General features: G+C 39.0%; 2 protein-coding genes across 3 annotated transcripts in view; one reads left to right on the top strand and one right to left on the bottom strand.

The window, feature by feature from the left end:
- The window catches only part of LOC118231544, a 28,979-nt gene extending 17,690 nt beyond the window's left edge, over positions 1 to 11,289 (bottom strand). The window contains exon 1 of one of the 2 annotated variants that reach the window (XM_035425443.1): positions 10,721 to 11,289. The gene's annotated coding sequence lies outside the window, so the exon portion shown is untranslated. The other variant, XM_035425444.1, reaches the window with a different exon arrangement.
- The window catches only part of arid2 (AT rich interactive domain 2 (ARID, RFX-like)), a 211,613-nt gene continuing 200,907 nt past the window's right edge, over positions 8,374 to 19,079 (top strand). Inside the window, 3 exon segments of the mRNA XM_035425440.1 lie at positions 8,374 to 9,669; positions 9,790 to 9,883; positions 10,733 to 10,830. Of these exon segments, the coding sequence (XP_035281331.1) occupies positions 9,578 to 9,669; positions 9,790 to 9,883; positions 10,733 to 10,830 (284 nt within the window). The 5' untranslated portion in view covers positions 8,374 to 9,577.

Here is a 19,079-nt window from a genome sequence, read left to right as displayed (position 1 = left end):
AAATCACCCACCCGCCACCCACACACCCCAACAAATTATTTTCTCCGATTTAGAGACCCGCACCTGATCACACATTACCGTTTGTGGCAAACACGCCTGCCACAGGCCACCGAAGTGGCTTTCCTTGGGGCCCTCCAGCACAGAGACACAGGGAGATGATGTTAAAACAGTCCACATTTATTTGCAAGGGTCGGCAAGATGTTATAGCCGAGGAGCAGATGTTAAAACACTGTCATGACAGAGAGGCTCCCCTGTGTGGGTGGGGATGGCAGATTTAACCTGTGCGCACTGATTACCTCACTACGCACAGGTGCAGCCACTCCTGTTCCTGGGTCCAATTAGCCTGGCCAATTCTCTCATTCTTAACCAATCATCCAATTGGCCAGGTCTAATTAGCTTGACCCAGGGCAGGTGTGGCTGCTTAAACCAGCCATCCCCACACCACACCGTTATTTCTCATTATTTCGCAGCTGTTGCATGTGACATACCCAGCACTTGATTCTCGTAATATTACGACCTCATTCTCGAAATCTCAGAATCATTTTTTCCTCAATGTGCCCCAAATACTTTGTCGTACACACGGTACTTTTCTGCCTTTCCTTTTTTTTTTTTAAATTCTCCTTTTTTAATTTTCTCTCGGATCTTTTTTTGCCTCCATTGCTGCTTAAGACAAATGGACGCCGCATGAGAGTCTAGTCTGCTAATTTGTGCCTGACAAAAAATGAAGCTTAAAACATTCACATTTTAGAGAATGTAATTAATATTTCCTCATTAATGATGTATTATTTCACCCACCCATCCGCTATTAATCAGAATGTTAATTTTTATGACTCAGCCCGCCCGATCTGCGGATTAACCGCGGTGCCCGCGGATATAACTGCGATCCGTGCATCACTAACACACATTCCTTATTTTTTTTCCCCACCTGCATTCAGCGAAGAAGAATATCAGGGTCAGAGCCAGTCAGAGGCAAAGTAGGGGCGGGTCTCCGCAGAATGCGGGTGGGAGAAAAAAATAACGCTACACACATACACAGAGACAGACCTGCGAAATGTCAGGTGCACTGGTGCGACCAATGAAAATGTTTAGTCCCACCTGACAGATTTTTGGCTATTTTGGTCGCACTCTGGAGCTTTGACCTTGTTGCTTGGTTTGGACTTTATTTTCACTGGTACTATGGAGAGGATACATTCTCCATTACCTGCCCTAGTAACTGCACTGGTTTCATGTTCTGTTGATACAAAAGCGCTTGTGACCTCACTGGTGACTTCAGCGTTCGTATCTTCACTCTTTTCAGGTGTGACTGGAACTTCCTTCACTACATGAAGAACACTTGGGTGCTTTGCAGGACATTCTTGGCATTGCATTCTCTTTCTGCAGCCTTTACTCAGGTGACCTTGAGTAAGGCAGCCAAAGCAGAGACCTTTTGACCTCAGGAACTTAATTCTGTCTTTAGGAGTCTGTTCTTTTATATTGTTACAGGAATCCAGGGCATGACTTTTCTGACAGAATAAACAAGGACTTTGAAAGGCATCAGCTGGTTTGACTGAACTGGGTCTCTTCTCAGGGAGACCTTGAGCACTGTGTTCTCCAGCCGGAGAGACACTCGTAGCAAAACTGCTACTTTTAGGGTTACTTCTCTTAGTATTTATCTTGGACTTCCCCTTTCCTTCTGAGCTGACATCCAAGATGTCTCCAAACAGTGGGTCGTTTGCGACTTTCGCTTGCCGGTTGATGAAGTCTACCAAGTTTGAAAACCTGTCTCTTCTTCCCGTCCGCTCTTGTATCTCAAAGGCTTGGTTTCTCCACCACTCTTTCAGTTTATATGGACATTTTGAGATGACAGTTTTCATGTTAATAGGGTTGTCCATCTCATCCATGAATTCCACGTTGTTCATAGTATTTCGACACCCTATCAGGAACAGAGCATATGCGTTTAATGCCTTCCTGTCTTCTGCTCTGATCTGTGGCCATTCAAGTGCTTTCTTCATGTAGGCTGTGGCGATCCACAACTCATCTCCATAGTGTTGCTGGGGTAGCCTCCTAGCTTCCTGGTAGCCTTTCTCAGGTCGCATATGCTCACAACTGCGAACAAGGTCACGAGGTTCTCCGTTTGTGAACTGTTCAAGATAGTATAACTTATCTTGTTGGTTATCAATCTTGTTCTCTATGGCCTGTTCAAATGCCCTTATAAAGGAACAGTAGGTGAAAGGATCCCCTGTGAATACTGGTATGTCTCTCTGAGGGAGCTGAGACATGTTTTGCTGCTTGACTAGCATTTCTGTTATCTCATTTTGGCGCTGCATCACTTTGCAAAGACCTTCAGAAGTCACTGACTGCTGTGAATGAGCTGAAGATGGTGTCGGGCTGTTTCCTCTGCGTGGCATATCTCTACGATAAGCATGTGTGGCCTGAAATGATTCAGCATGTGTGGCCTGAGATGATTGACGTACGGATGCAGAGGATTTCCTTTGCTGTGGTTCACATTCCTCTTTAACATGAGATGTGCCCTTTGTGGCTGTCACGTATGACCTTTTTGACTCGTAATAGTCATTAATGCCATCTTGACTGCTTTTCATATTCTTCATAAACCTTTAGCTTGGCGTTTGAAGCTGCGATCCGGGCTTGTAGCTCCAACTGCTCTTTCCGTGCTCATAAACGTGCCTCTTCCAGCTAAATTTCCTGCCTTTCCTTCAAAGATGCACCATGTGCTAACAGTGCTTTGCGCTCTGCTTCAAGCCTCAAATGAGCAGAGCTTGTAATGGACACCTGTGATGTGCGACCAAGAACTGAACTAGCTTTATCCCTTTCGTGGGTGTGGAAAGATGTCTCTGAGATGCTATCACTTGGCTTAATACCATCATCCGCATTGTTCTCCTCTTTAGAACATCTTTTCACATTTAAGATCCAATCCTGTTTTTTGTACAAAATACTCAAACTCAGCACATTTGGGATTGTACCAGCTAAACTGGTCCTCTCTTCTCTCTTCATCTTCCAGAAGAGGTAATATTTCCACATTAATCTTTTTTAATTCTCCAAAGAGCTTTCCAAAGCTATATAATTATTCCTCTTCAACTAACTCAACATTTACTTCATCTTCATTTAGGCTTTCAATCTCCTTCCTTTTATGAGTAAGCTGAGCTAGTTTGCCTTTTCTTTCACCCTTGAGCCTATTCAGTTTCTCATCCAAAGCCCTCTTTTGGCCGTCTGTCACGACTTCCATTTTTATTTTTTCCAAATGGCACACTTTATTCTTGATCTCTCAATGCACATAAACTGCCCTCTTTCCCCAAATGAAACCATATAAACAGCTTATCACTCTTCTTATTTATATTTGCAAAAGAGCTATAATATGTGCAAGAATACTCTAGAAAGGGTGAGCATTGCCTCTTAATTGCATGATGGTGGCCAGCTCAATTGGCTAAAAAGACTTGGATTCACGATTGTTAGAACAATATTGCAATCCTCAAAAACTTACTGGCATCCTCCTGTGCGAATCCTCCACACAAAATATGAAAATTGCCGAATCTCTTTTATTCTGAGGTCACCGAAGCATGAAGAATTACTTCCCCATGATTCTGTTCTCTTCAGAACGGTGAAAACGTCATGCCATGTGCCTCGTGTCCATATTGAGCGTAGTCTTTGACTAATGTTAGTGTGGCTCCTTCTAATCGTTCAAAATGCCCACTTAAGCTATTGAATCCAAGCATATAGTTAACGCGTGACTCAAAGAGACTCTTGAAACCAAGTTCTTCCTTTTAACTGTTTACTGAAGGGATTGAAAACCGTACAAAACAAAAATAAAGACACGGTCAAAGACTAGTGTGCTCTCTCGTCTCAATAGCTTTGTCTACTACAAAAGCACAAGTGAAACTTATAGGCCCTTATTAAAGTGTTACCCAATCAGAGGGGAGCAACTGTTTGAGGTAGTTATTTGATACATATATAATGTTCTACATTGGAAATATATATATAATATAACCAAAGGTACATTAAAAAAATAACTAATACACAATAATAATTAATTTTTTAAAATAATAATTATTAATTATTATTTCTTTCTTCTACTGGAATGGCTCTTACACCTACATTCTGAAAGAAACACAGGTTTAAATCGTTTTTCAATCATTCAATCAATTTTCCTTTACACCTGACTAAGAAATAAATGAAAGTGTATACTGTATTTTTAAATGGAGGTGCTTTTAAGAAATGTGGTTTTGCAGGGTAGCTACAGTAGCCTTGTTAAAAAGTAGTTATCAGTATAGGCGCAGCGGTGGATGTAAACCGTTTTTAACTTACACAAAATTGATATACCTGATGTGAAGAAGTCATTATCTTGCACCAGTTTCTAAACCAGTATGACGTTACTTACCGGACTGAATCGCAACATAGATGTTGGAGCTTAATTTTGGAGGCATCATGTGTACTAACTTTACACTTGGTCTGTCGTGTCGTTAGAAGGTAGCTAAAGTTAAACTGGAAAAAATTCCAGAAAACAGAACTGTCTAATGTATGGGTGCATTTTATTAAGATTTCAGCAATATAAATGAGTTTTCTGCAAAGCAATAGTTTAAATGTTTTATTTTTAGTTAGCCAGCAAGCCAGTGTAATGAGTTAGAGTTTCGCTTGAGTCCAAAGGAGATTTCAACCATGGTCTGTCACTCATCTAAAAAGATCCAAAGGGAAACGCGCTACTCAGTGAGCTATGAGGCAAGTTGATGTGAGGGCAGCAAAGTTTTGTTCTTTTAAACGTGTGCATTTTATGTCCATTTTGTGTGCGTATCCGATGTTTTTATTGGCTGATGTACTTAAATGTCCAATGGGGAGACGTATTCTTTGTGGGCCTGGAGCATTTATGATGCTGTAATCAGGCAGGAAAAATGATGAAAAACCCTATAAGTTCGAGGCTTTATTGTGTGGATCAGTGATGCCAACTTAGCAATTTTGTTGCTAGATTTAGCAACTTTCAGACTACCCTGGCAACGTTTTTTTTTCAAAAAGCACATACCAACAAATTTAGCTACTTTTAAAATTTATTTGGAACTTTTAGCAACTTTTGAAAAGTGACTCAAACGCTAAAATGCATGCATTTTCCCTCTAAATGACACAAAAACTATTTTCTCTGTCACACACTCAGTCACAACCATAGACCGTATAAAAATAGGTCACAACAAACGGTCTGTCTGCCTGGCTGCAAAAGTGCATTGTGAGTGATGTCAGCAGTTGTGACGGCTCAGATCAATAGCCAGGCACAGGCAGCAGCAATCAATCATTGTTGGCTGACTGCAGCAGCAGTAGCATGCGTTCAACGAGACAAACTAACAAACAAATTTTTTTGGTCAAATCATTTAAACACATTCAGTTCAGAGTACAATTGTTTGGTCAGGAAGTCACAATAAAAAAAAAAGAAAAGAAAAAAAGACGAATTTAGAATTTCCTCCACAAAGTAGCATTAACAATCTTAAAAGGGCTAAGCCTTCAGTAACGTTACTACATGCTAGTGCACTCACTGCAGACGAAAATTAAGCTAGTCTTGAAAAAGGTTTTCAACATTTGATTTAAATACATATATGTATTTCTATGGTGGTTTGTTTGCTAAACTTACTTGATATGTTTCAAATGTTTAAATAGTTCAACAACCACAGTTAAAACCCAATGAATAGAGCTGGTCACGAATGTTTGATCTTGAACAGAACTTACAACATATCATATTTTTTGCCGAGATGGCCAGTCAATCTGAGTAACTTCATTGTGTATTCTACGTAATGACACAGTTTTACGTCATTACGTAATGACGTCATCATGCAATAACATCACAACGTCATTTAGCAACTTTTAGCAACAAATCGACCTGCCTGTAGCAACTTCCCCTGAAAATTAGTTGGCAACACTGGTGTGGATGTGTGAAGTTGTTTGTGAATTCTGTCTAGTGAAATGGGGTCAGCAGGTAGATAAATGTTTTTAAAGGCTGAGAATCTGTGGTCATTGTGGTTATTTCTGTAGGAACCCTGAAAAGTGCTGAACTGTCTGTGCTGTATACGCCTAGGTTATGGGGCATCCCGCCCCACCAAGCTGTAACTTTGTGGCAATTTGTAGTTTTTGAGATCTGAAAAACAAGATTGTGTAGAACATGTTTTGTCTGCTCATAGTTTGAGATTTGTAGTTTTGTAAATGGTAAACGGACTGCATTTATATATATAAGATTTGTATTTTTGCAATGCATAGAACACATTCAAATTGTGTTTTGTGCTGCACAAAACACTTGAATTGTGAAATGCATGTAAATAATATTGGCATTAAATGTGCTTCATATGTTGATGCATTTTTGGCACTGTGGTTGTAAAAACAATACATTGGCTATTTCAATGAATTTTCCCTATTTGAAAATCTGTCACACCACATGACTATTTCAAGATATAGCCTAATTTACAACTTCAGATTCGAATGCTACATTTTCAGATTGTTCATTTTTGTACAACATGAGTAGCCAAGATTCGCAACTAAATCTTTCTCATGACTTGAATTTGAAGAGAAAAAATCTGTTTCAATGCTTAACCTCCCATAATTACATGAATTACATTAATAGTAAAAATTGATGAATGTTTGGACCCCTACTAGGACACTTCCACCAGGCTGGGAAAGGTAATCGTCATTTCAAATGTTTAAGTGGCAAACAGTTTGCAATGTGTGAGAGTCATTACATTTGGAACATCGCGTTAAGTATACCGACTAATTATATCCGTTTAGAATAGTGTGTCGGTGTAGCTACAGCTAGCTATCTTGTTCGCTGTATTCAAACTGCAAGCGTCTATCCTAGATTACATAATGTACAAAATGGCCGGGGGGTTAAAATTTAGGGTGGGCAAACTCGCCTGCTGTCAGAATACAAATAAATCCCAGACCTGTGCCACCAATTTCGTCAGCAAGCCATAACTGCGTTCGCGCTTTAAAGAACAAAACGCGACTAAAACCTAGCCTGCTACATCAATGTTAGCAAGCAAACCCCGAGTTCCTCTGAGCTTTACGGCTGGTTAACTTACTGGCGATTACTTAGCCAGCATTTCATTTAGCTAGTAAAGGCGATTCGTCCAGTGCCGATTTGTCTTCCCCATATTAACTACTCTGTATTTCATTATATATGTATTTAGTTATTACATTTCTGGATTGGTTAGATAGTGACACAATGAGCCAGCCGCAAGAACTGACTAAACAGCTTCCACAAAATGGGGTCTGCGGTAGTTTGACATACCGCCATTTTGTGAGAGAAATGCAGTGCAGCTATAGGGGTACGCGTAATGGTTGAATGTGGTTACCCCGTCTAGTTGATATCCGCATGGCAGTTACAAAAAAGGGGTCGTGAACAATTTCCATTTAGTCGTTGCCTAAACAATTCACTTCCGAGTATTTTGCGGTAACCGATCACTGGAATTACGGCACACATTCCTCGACTCTCCATTAGCTTCCCGGCGTATAGCCTACGACACACGTACAACTGCCATGGCTACAATAGCTTACGAGCACGCGATACATAGAAGTAGTCTAGCGTCTACTTAACTGGGTCCACTTTTTTCGAAATATAAAAAGCTGAAACATAGAAGATAATTCGGCATGGAATAAAACAAACTTGATTGGAAACCATTAATACACGCCTACGCCTATCTTTATTTTTCATGTGAATTACTGAACGTATTATTTTAAGTGTTCGACAGGAGACCACCACTTTTGTAACAGAACGTAGGCTATCAGTTGCGTCACGCCTGTCTCGGATCAGTGCTGCCTTTAGACGACCTCACCTGACTGCGCCGATTTTGTAATCATAAACATGGACAAGTAGTTGCATTCATAAGGACGCGTAGGGTGTAAAAGCAAATAAAACAATTTGTGCGATGCTAGCATTTTTGGAAATGTGTCGTTTTAAGCAAGTGTCACGTTTGCCATCCAGCATACATCTGCGAAGAGCCTCATCACAGTTTAGCCTAAATGAAAATATTTTTTTTTGCCCTTCATTACTGCTGGGATGGAAACAACAGTACACTCAGCATACTTGATGTAAAATTTAATTATACTTACAATAGTCTTAAGTGTAAACATAATAGTATACTTCAGCATGCTGTATTTCACATGGGATACTATGGCTGCTACAATCAGGGAGGGAAATTAACACCAGCCAAATGCTGGTTAGTTTTATCTGTGGCTTGTGAGTTTGTCTACCAGCCACTTTGGCAGTTATCCACAAATTAATGGGAGGTCCTGGTTTATTGTAAATATATAGTTGTCTTCCCTGTGATAAATTGGTGGCCTGTCCAGGGTGTTTTCCTGCCCACTGCACACTGGGATAGGCTCCACCACCCCCCTGCCCAGAATAAGCGGGTATAGATATTGGATAGATGGATGGATATAGTTGTTTATTAAATAATGAAATTGGCAGGTGAATTTTGTGGTGCACCACTATGGTCATTGGACAAAAAAGTTATTCTGCCCTGGCTCCTATGTAAGTAAGTTGAGGCAATAGGCTATTTAGACTGGCAATATAGCTTACTGTTGACATCTGAAACTTTTGATGCAATCTAAAGAAATGATATCGAAGAGAAAGATGGCACTTTGACAACCAATTAAGAACTTGAAAAACGTAGCATTTCACACTGCAGAAGCCTACACCTCCCTTAGTTATATTAATTACCATTCGTGAATATAAAATCTGTAGTTGGATATTCTTTGTGAAATATTTGCAGAAAGCTCAGCAAATTCATGTGCAATTATTTGACTAACTGATCTGCTATATAGCGAAATATGGCAACGGCATATTTATGCGACACAAGGATGTATTTGTTATCCATTATGATATAGCGTTATCATATAACCGTTAATATTTAAATCGCATGCCATAATATAATCACGAGATCAGACATGAAGTGGACGAGATTTGTGATATGATGGCAAAATAATAATTGCTTCTTCAGTTTTAACTGTGACCAAGTAACTTCCAAATGACCACCCGCACAAAAATTCAGCTTTGGTGTTCTGCTGAACAAGAAATCGGTAGTTTTCTGCTTAAAATGATTTGGGAAGTTTAAGATGAGCCCTTAGAAAGAAAACACTGTCTATTGTTCTAATAAACCGTTTTGGATAGTGCATTTCCGTTGTTTCTAGTAGGGGGCGCTGCAATGGCTTTGGGCCTTCGGATCTTTTTGTCTGAGAACTAGATCCCGCTGCCGCTTTACAGTGTGTGCGATTGCTTGGAACCGCGTCTGTATCACACTGTCAGACCACTCTGAAACGAACACAACTGCAACCAAAACAATTAATTGACCATCTAGTACAATGACAATTTTAGTTCGCCTTCAAAATCGATCCTAATTCGAATGTTTTTTTGAAGTTCCCGTAGGCTAAATCGGCTTCTGTTTTCTGTGTGCATATCAGTCATTATTAGCAAGCTAGCCATCGCTCGTTCTCTTATTTCTTTAACTTTTTTTTAAACACTCGGCTTCGCGAATGACTGCGCGCCGGCGGACTATGGGATCCTTGGTGTCTTAGGAAGCATACGAGTGGGATTTTAACTGGTTTTAACTAATAAAAAATGGCTAATTCGACGGGGAAAATTCAACCAGATCATCGAAGGAAAGGACTGGCTTTCCTGGACGAGCTGCGGCAGTTTCACCAAAGCAGAGGGTGAGAGGGGGCGTTTTATACTGCAAAATGTAACTTTAAAACCACGTTTAACTACGAGTGCGAATAGTGAAGTCCTCTGAAGAGGACATTCTTTCCTTAACAGTGTATCTTTCTTTTTAGATCACCGTTTAAGAAGATCCCCTTCGTTGGTGGGAAAGAGCTTGATCTTAATGCTCTCTATACCAGAGTCGTTTCTTTAGGCGGATTTGCAAAGGTGAGTAACTTAGCTAGCTGTAGATTTCACTCGGGTGGGTTTAAAATATGGGCATTTCCCACACAACATTCTACATTAATTCATACAGAAGAAGATAACTCACTTGAGGACATGTTGCCAGTTGCAGAACCGTGATAAAAATCCAGGTTTAACGTTGGCCTTGTTAGCTTGCTAGCTCTGTGCAGTATAGTAACACTGCCTTTTGAGTCTGGTTTGTGCTGAAAGTCTGTAGGTTGACTGCTGAGCTGAGTGCAGTTGGTGCAACTCAAAATTAGCGGGCATGTTTAACATCGATAATCGACAAAGAGCCTGGGCTAGGAAATACTCCTGTTGTCGGGAATGGCTTTTTCGTTAAGTTTTAGATAAAAACAAGCTGCAAAGAAACGCTAATTCGACACAGCCATCTTAGGCTTCATGGCTGAAGCCAAAATGTAGGCCTCGTAACAGGCCTATGTATTCAATACTGTAAATATGGATAAGACCTTACATTTGGATTGGTCTTAGTAAACGCATACCGCTAACCTTATTATGATTTCGAACGTTACTTGTAGCATGTGCTTGACAAGCGTTATGTAGGCAAGTTATTTAGTTAACTTTCGAAACTACCAAGATAGCTTGCTACGAAAGTAACGTTAACCGGTGGTAGTTTGGTAATTGAGACTATAGCTAGCTCGTTTGATAATACGTATTTGTGTTTAATTTAACTGAACGCTACTGTAAAACCTTTTAAACTACATTTAATAAAACGTAGCGTTGCTATTTTAATAAATGAAATGTCCTTATTTGATCACGCATTCAGAGTGTATTATTTTCTGAAGGGACATCATAACAATTTACCTTTTATTGTAGGTTTCAGAGAGGAATCAATGGTCCGAACTCGGTGAAGATTTTAATTTTCCCAAGAGTTGTTCCAACGCTGCCTTTGTTCTGAAACAGTACTACCTTCGGTAAGTCTCCTGCTCCAAAACAGTTGACCCTCTGCCTGCATGTGGCCAATGTTTACAAATTTTATTGGGCTGACTATCTAGATTACTTGTAGAACATGGCCATGCTGCGGTAATCACGCGACACATCTGTAGCTCTGCACACTATTAAACATTTTAGGCACCCATCTTAAGCCCTGTGTGTGACCATATACTAGAATCTTTAATGCTTTTGCCAATAATGTCAGATATCGATATGGTTAAGTGTAGAATACTTAATTCTTTGGGTGAGAATGTTCATCTTGAGTAAAGTTGTGGGCTGTAGAAAGAAGCTATTCATTGGCAATCTATGAAACGCTGTCTTTTCTAGACATGTGTAATCTGGCAAATTTAATAAAACACTTATGTTTTTACAAGATGGTCAAGTCCAGTTTATCTTTTTGTGCCAATTGTAATTTTGCAAGAAGAAAGATGCTTTTCCCTCCAAAATGGTCTTCTTTTTAAGGTTTGAATCTGCTTATAGCAAGGCTAGCCTTCACAGAAAACAAGTCTTATGATTTGCTATGTTTTTTTCATACCACTGCCAGCTGTTTACAATACTGCTTATTAGGCATTTCTATATTGGTATGAAAGCTTGCTGTTCAATACGACCTGAAGTAATTTGTATCACTGTTCTGATATTGTACTTTTGACAGTAGGAAAAATTATGACCTTTGTGTTCAAATGTGCTGTAAATGTGCTCTTGGCTGTGGCAAGGGGACATTTACTGCTGTTTGTATGTCTGTACGGATCTACAAGAAAATATTTCTGCCAGTCGGCTAAATCAGTTGGTTAGCTGCTCAGTTTAGGGCAAATAATCAAATGAATGTTCCTCCTGCCAGTTTTCTCTGCTGGGAGTATAACTTCACTTTTCACAAAAATCCCTCAACTTCATGGAAACATTTTTAAACATTGCTTGTATTCCATAAGCAGTGTTTTAATTCAGGTGTCTTAGTGTTGCCTTTGGTGATTTATAATGGCTAAAGTGCACCACACATGTTTGTACTGAAAGGACTTTCTGTATGTTTCTGTGAATAACTTTTTTTTGAGCCAGTGCCATCACCAGTGTTCAATGCACTTCCTAGTTTTTCCAACAGAAGATTGAATGCTCCTTGGTTGGTCTTTTCACAATTTTCACAAACTAGTCCAATTTGAAAACAGCAGCAAAGGCTTGAATTCTGGAAGAACAAAGCACCTTTCACCTGAAAATAGAAATCCTTAATTTTTTTGTTTTGGTGGATCTGGTGACTAATACCAGAGTTCCATTGGTACAAAGCTATTATTAGGGGCACACTGAGGACTCATTTATCTTAGAAGGTAATCCATTGTTGGCATATTTTGGAGAATGAAGATTGTCTTAGAGACAAAAAACTGTCCTAATTTTAAAGGCACCTTTTGGATTTTAGGCACTTGCTTTTTCACATTTGGCATGCAAGTTCCTGTGTGTGTGTCATCACAGTTGAATACTTGGTGGGATAATGGCACCCGGCACCACCAGTGGAAAATGGAGGAGCAATTACAGTGTGCAAACACATTTGTACAGAAATGCCGCTGTGAAAAGGTATCAAATGTGGCATTTTTTTTAAATGAGAAAATTAAGGATTTCCACTTTATATAGCGAGGCACATGGCTGGTGATTATGCCCGTTCAGTGTAAAGACCACACAGCCACAAGTTGCTACGCTAGTGTCTCTCGTATTGGCACCATCTCCCATCAAGTTCGGTGTCAGGATAAAGTGGAATATTCAGTCATTGATCCATAAGCTCACTGATCGATGACTTTGTCAGTATTTTAGCATATTTTTCAGAAATGAAAAGAAATATAGGCTATATGTTTTCAGTTCTCAACAATTTTCAGGTTGGAGAGTTAAAGGCATACTATGCAGGATTTTTGACCTTGAAAATATTGTAATTAACCATGGGATATCTTATGATGCACTGGCAATCCCTGTCCAAGTACTTTCGCCAAATTTGTGCACCTTCATCTGTATTCCTTATTCTGAAATGTGTTCGGGATGTTTCTGGGCATGGCACTCTTTTCTGTGTGGGGAGGGGTGGGTGTGGCTACAGAGCCTGTCGTTTGGGATCAGATTTCTGCAGTTTGTTGCTCGTTGACTAGCTAGGTGCCCAGATACTGGGAAGCAAAAAGACTGGTCTTAAATCCAAGAACTCGAGTTAACCTTGGAATTGCGTTTCCTCGTTAGCATCAGCTGAAGTTCCCCAAGGGGATGAAAAGCAACGCGGAGTTGGCTTTTTTCTGTTGAACCTGTAAATAATGTTACCTTGAGCTATTCAGCTAGCTCCATTAGGTGGTGTACTCTGAGTGACTGGGCATGATTGAAGATGGAGGAGGAGATGTCTTTGATTTTAAACACAACCAGAGCAAAGCTAAAAAATCCTGCATAGAACTTTGCCTGAAAGTGTGTTGATTGGTGCAATTATTTTACTTTCCTAAAGTATGGTCAAAGTGACATATGCTTGACAGTCATTTTGCTGTGCAAGCTGCCTCTCTCTCTTGACACATCAGTGCGTGAACGCGAACATAATTTAAGGACGATTGTGCGGCCATGTAACAAATATTTTAAATATCGGTAAAATTTTGACAACGTTATGCATCTTTTCCTCGAAAGAACGTGTCCTCTGTCCTAAGCAACACTGCGAAGTTATCAACATTATTATTAACCTGTATCGGTACATGTCTGTACATATCTGTATCGGTAGTCAAGGACGAAGTGGCCGATATGTAGGACCGATAATTTTTTGTTTTTTAACACTGACACATGGGCGCTCCTAGCACTCCATCTAGTGTTTCTCACTGCCCACAACATCAACAAGGTTCATGTGACCTGGAACTATTTTCTCAGTGTTCATTTCTAAAATTGGTTGACAATGTTAATAAAGTTTATCAACTCATTCTAACACTACAAGAGATCCCACTCTGAAGTTGTCTGTGCTCTTGCTATCATCTGTTGAATGTTGTTCTAAAAACGACAAAAATATTTTGTGCTTTAGAAATAACATCCGGTTACATATAAAATTTTTCTTTTGGACATATAATGGCACATAAGAACCTTTAGTTTGACACCATGATCCTGTGCATCATTTGTAGATGAAAAGCAATCATGTAATGATGCCTAGAAGGGTTATCATAGCAGAGTAACTGTTCGGTGTGAGCCTGTGGTTCATTTCAGGCTTTGAGTTGTGAGCTGACAAAATAAAAAAAATTTCACACTGAATTTTCTACTATGTTTCCATGGTATGTGCAGATTAAGTCGATGGATTTTGGTATGTTTAGGGCTACGTTATAATGGTGCGGGTTCCCTTTTTCAGGGTGCATGAATTTAGGATGGCACAGCTGATGAGCTCTATTCAAAAGTGTTCGATGAAATAAAAGTTTGATGCTTAAAGTGTTGGTTGGGAATTGCTTTGAAATGCCATGCACGTCATTTAGAACGACACTCAATGTCTTTTCCCTTGGTGCACTGCTGTTTGCATCTTGTGCTTTCAGTGTAAGTGACTGATGGTGGGTTTTGCCTGAAGGAGGTTGCCAGGTTTTTGAACCTACAGTCAGGTCCCGAAAACCTAGCTCATGACATCATACCACAAAGTGCCAGCTAAACATTGGAGGAGTGTACTTTGTCTTAAAGATACAGCTGTTTCGTTGAAAATCACTCCGTTATCCCCTCATTTAAACTAAGGCCTTATTCAGGTTATAGTATTTTAAATTGTTTATGTACTGTGGTCTGAGAAACTGCATTGATTGCAAAAAAATTAGATCAAACAATTCTGTATACAGATTTTATGCAATATATTTTTGAAAAAAAGTTAATCTTGCAAAAAATTTTTTGCAAGATTAAATTTTTAATGCTTTCATTCTTTTAATGCTTTTATTCTGATATGCAGTGGAGAACTGACCAAATGACATCTCTACTCTTATCCTAAGTTACGTTACATTAATTTAAGAGATGCTCTTATCCACGTGGGTTGACCTGAGTTGTATGAGCAACAACGAGCCGAACTTGGCTCGCAACACTGCGCTAGTTAGTGTATTTGCAGGCATCAGAAATGTGCAAATGCGAGTTAAATGTACTAATAAAAAACCAAAATACACATTGTGAGTGTAGATTTGGGGTGTCACTTCTAAACGTTTAATTGCTAAATGTTAACAAAAATGCAACACCTTTAGGAAAATCTGGAAACCATTAAACACATTTTTAAGTACCAGTGCTGTTAAATTCATTTGTAACTATTGACATTTTACAATGGCTTATTCTCACTGTGATTGCCGTACACATAGATTAGTGCCGATCTGGTGCCTGTTTTGTCAATGGAGTGAGGCTGTCATATGGACAAGGGAAATGTGTTAGTTCTCAAGTAATAACGCAGATGTCTGCATGCACGCGTGCAAAAATCAAACTTTCATTCCTTGAAATTCTTTGCAATGAATGGAATAGGAAATTTCCCAGAAAATGAAGTCAAATGTAAACTTTGCAACACTGAGCTAACATGCTCCAACAGCACTGGAACAATGCAAAAATCATGCAAGATATAAGCACTTGTCTGAGTAAGTGAGCTTGATCTTGCATCTAATTCTCAGCAAACATCAATGGAAGCTTTCACTTTGAGAATATGCAACAAAACTAGGATAGAATATGTCACCAGTGGTGTTCCTTTTCTTAAAGGGAACCCTGCCTATTAAGACTTACATGGCTTAATATTTTGTAAATGCCTTCAACTATGGAAACGTGTTGTAAAACAATAGATTTGAGTTTTAAAAAAAAGCAACAAAAAAACCCCCAGCCTTTTTGTTTTGGCCCATTATTTTAGACTCACATTGCACTTTGAGTAGATGACGTAAAACGGTTGCGCTGGAGGTTGTTTTGTCCCGACAGTTGCGGTTATTAATCGTGAAAATTATCCATACAATGCCACAGAATTTGTGTGTGATATAATACATGGGATATCTGAATAGGATAGATTCAGTTAACGCCTTGTGCATCAGCACATATTATCATTTAGGTATTATGCATTTAAAGGAGGTATTATCACCTGTTTAAGCTAATATCGTAACATTATTATTGATCCACGTTATATATACAGTGTGGATCAATAATGTTACATCAATTTAGTTAATGGGGAAGAAGACACGTTTCAGTTTCACCAAAAAGTATAGTTTAATCCAAATGGTCAAGTGACGTTGAACCGTGGCTGCTAGAAAGCGCAGCTCTTTACAACAAGCAAGTTTTCCATCTCTGTCGATGGCATAGATGAGCAGTCTCCGCACAGACACCATCTCTAGTCTTACGCCCTACTCTAGTCTCCTCCCGATCTTTATCGTTTTAATTTATTTGATGATTTATTTGAGCTGTCCCTCGTGCTTTCCTCCTGAGTAATGTCCCGCACTGGCTGGGAATGAAAATGCTAACCAGAAAACATTTTCAATGGATAAGAGCAATGGACCAAGACAAGTGCAACCATTTGATGCCACTACCCGGAATGCATTGCGACGGTAAAAAGAATGACGACCTACAAATTGATGGATTTTATATTATTTATATAATTGAAGGCATTTACACACCATATTAAGGTCTTAACAGATGGGGTTCCCTTTAAAGAAAAGCTTTCTTGACTTTTCATATTCATTTAGTATTCTGCCTGTTTTTTTTATTTTATAGAATATGCAGGGCCCTCCATAATGTTTGGGACAACGGCATTTTTTTTTATTGATTTCACATTGCAAAAGTGCAGATTCTCAGCTTTTATTAAAGGGTATTTTTTATACATTTTGGTTACACAATGTGGAAATTACAGCTCATTTTATACATAGCCTCCTCTACTCCAGGGCACCATTAATGTTTGGGACATACTAATGTAAATGAAATGTTTAGTAACCTTTACATAACATTTTCATGAAGTGACTTGAAGTTTGTGACCCATAGACATCACCAGGTGCTGAGTAGCTTCTCCAGTGATGCCCTCCCATGCTTGTACGATAGCCTTCTGCTTCAGCTTCTGCTTGTTTTGGTGACTATTTACCTTAAGTTTTCTCTTCAGCATATGGAATGCATGTTCAACTGGATTTAGATCCGGTGATTGGTAGGGCCAATTAAGAATTTCCTGTTTTTGACTTTCCAGCAGTATGTTTGGGATCATTGTCTTTCTGTGGGATGAAGTGCCATCCAATTAATTTTGAAGTGTTTGTTTGAACTCGATTGGATGTATCTGTGCACTCCTACTGCTATCAGTAGTTGCATCAGTAATGAAGACAAGTGAGCCAGTACCTGTGACAGCCATACACCCAAACCATAACAACCACATGACCATGTTTTACAGATGAGCTGGTATGGTTTGGGTCTTGGGCTGTTCCTTTTGGCCTCCATGCTTTGCTCTTGAATTTTGGTCTCATCTATCCACAAGGCCTTTTCCCACATCTCTGCAGACTCTTTTATGTACTTCTTAGCAAGCTGTAACCTGACCATCCTGTTTTTGCTCCTAACAAGTGGTTTGCATCTTGCTGTGTAGCCTCTGTAGTAGGGGTGCATCAGCCAACTCAGCCGATTTTTATTTATTTATTTATTTATTTATTTATTTATTTATCTTTAAAGCAACAGCAAGATTGTTTATTCGCTTTATATGTTACCAATAGTTTAAGATATTTTCGTTACTGTTATTATTAGCGGTCCAAGCAGCGAGGCTTGAAACCTATAATTTTTGTTCTGTTTTATATTATTAATGTAATAATAACAGGGTTCGTACGGTCATGAAAAACCTGGAAAAGTCATTGAAATTTAAAATGCAATTTCCAGGCCCTGGATAAGTTATGGAAAATTATGTTTTTTGAAAAGTTTTGGAAAAGTAATGGAAATATAGCTAAAGTTGCATCAAATACAATTGCTAATTAATCCAATCATAAAAATGGTATGTATAGTTAATAAAACGTAAATTGGCACGTAACCTTCGCGTTATTTTGGTGGTGAGAGAAGTTAATTCGGTCTGGGTCAGTCTGTTTGCAGGCACGCCCAACAGGCGTGAGTAACTGCTAATGTAGCAGTTAGTAAACGTAGGCCCCATTGTGCCAACAATATGCCAGGGAAGTGCAGCTTCAATAATATATCAGGGCTCAAAATTAACTTTTTTACTTGGTAGCACTGGTGCTCTCAATTTTAAAAAGTTAGGAGCACCCACCAAAATGTAAGGAGCACCAACAATATATGCAATAGATTTTTTATTGATAAAAAACGACAATATAACAGTACGGTTTACAAGTAACAGTTAAACTGTCACGCCTAAAATGTGTCGACTCTTCAAGGAATTGCGTGTTATGCATTCAAACGACAAAGCGCTTCTCGTCACATTAATACCACTAATTAAATCAACCGCCAGTAAACTGCATCGGAGAAATTAGCTGTTTCAACCGGGTCGCTACACAAAACACTACGTTAATGTTTCAAAAAAAATGCCGTAATCGTTCGCTTCAAATTTTCAGCTTTCGATAACGCTAATAAATTGAACATAAATTTTTGTCTTCAGGTAACATAAGTAAACGCATTAGCTCTCTGTGTCGCGTGACAGTGGAGTGCTACAGAAGGGAGTGATTGAAGGCTAATATTAACCAATTTAAAATCAGCATTAAAGGTAAGAATGTCAAGCTCACGATTGGTTAGAAGGGTCACCGTCAGCTCACAAGGCACATACTGAGTGTACTAACTAGCGAATGTACAGAGGAAGAGACGTTCGACTGAAGAAAAAAAAAAAAAGGTTGCACCAGAACAATTATTTGCACTCGCACAAATGCTCCCAATTATATTTCGAAGTCGCACAGATTAAATTTTGGGAGCATATGCGACCAAAATGGTCGCAATTTCGAGCCCTGTTTGAGACATTGACAAAATGTTAAACTATTCGAATTAAAATATGAAAGAATGTATCCAAGTGTGTCTGTCTGGTGTTTATTTGTTTTAGAGAGGCACCATATGTTTCAGATGCAGACCTAATTTTACTTAGTGTTACAATAAATAATTTTAAATCGTCCCGCTGAGATAGTCATTTGTTTTGGTCATGGAAATTCAGTTAAAGGTTGTGGATAAGTCATGGAAAAGTCATTGAAAATCATTGGTGAAAAAGTGTATGAACCCTGTAATAATAATAATTATTATTCCCTAAAGCACAATGGGCAACAAAAACAAAATAGTAGAGCTATGAAACTGGGCAGGTATCTTCCTATGCCCCCCCACT

Source organism: Anguilla anguilla, chromosome 7 (assembly GCF_013347855.1).
Source record: "Anguilla anguilla isolate fAngAng1 chromosome 7, fAngAng1.pri, whole genome shotgun sequence".
NCBI classification, from domain to species: domain Eukaryota; kingdom Metazoa; phylum Chordata; class Actinopteri; order Anguilliformes; family Anguillidae; genus Anguilla; species Anguilla anguilla.
The sequence above is the reverse complement of the archived record's forward strand: the minus strand, read 5'-3'. Positions and strand labels throughout refer to the sequence as shown.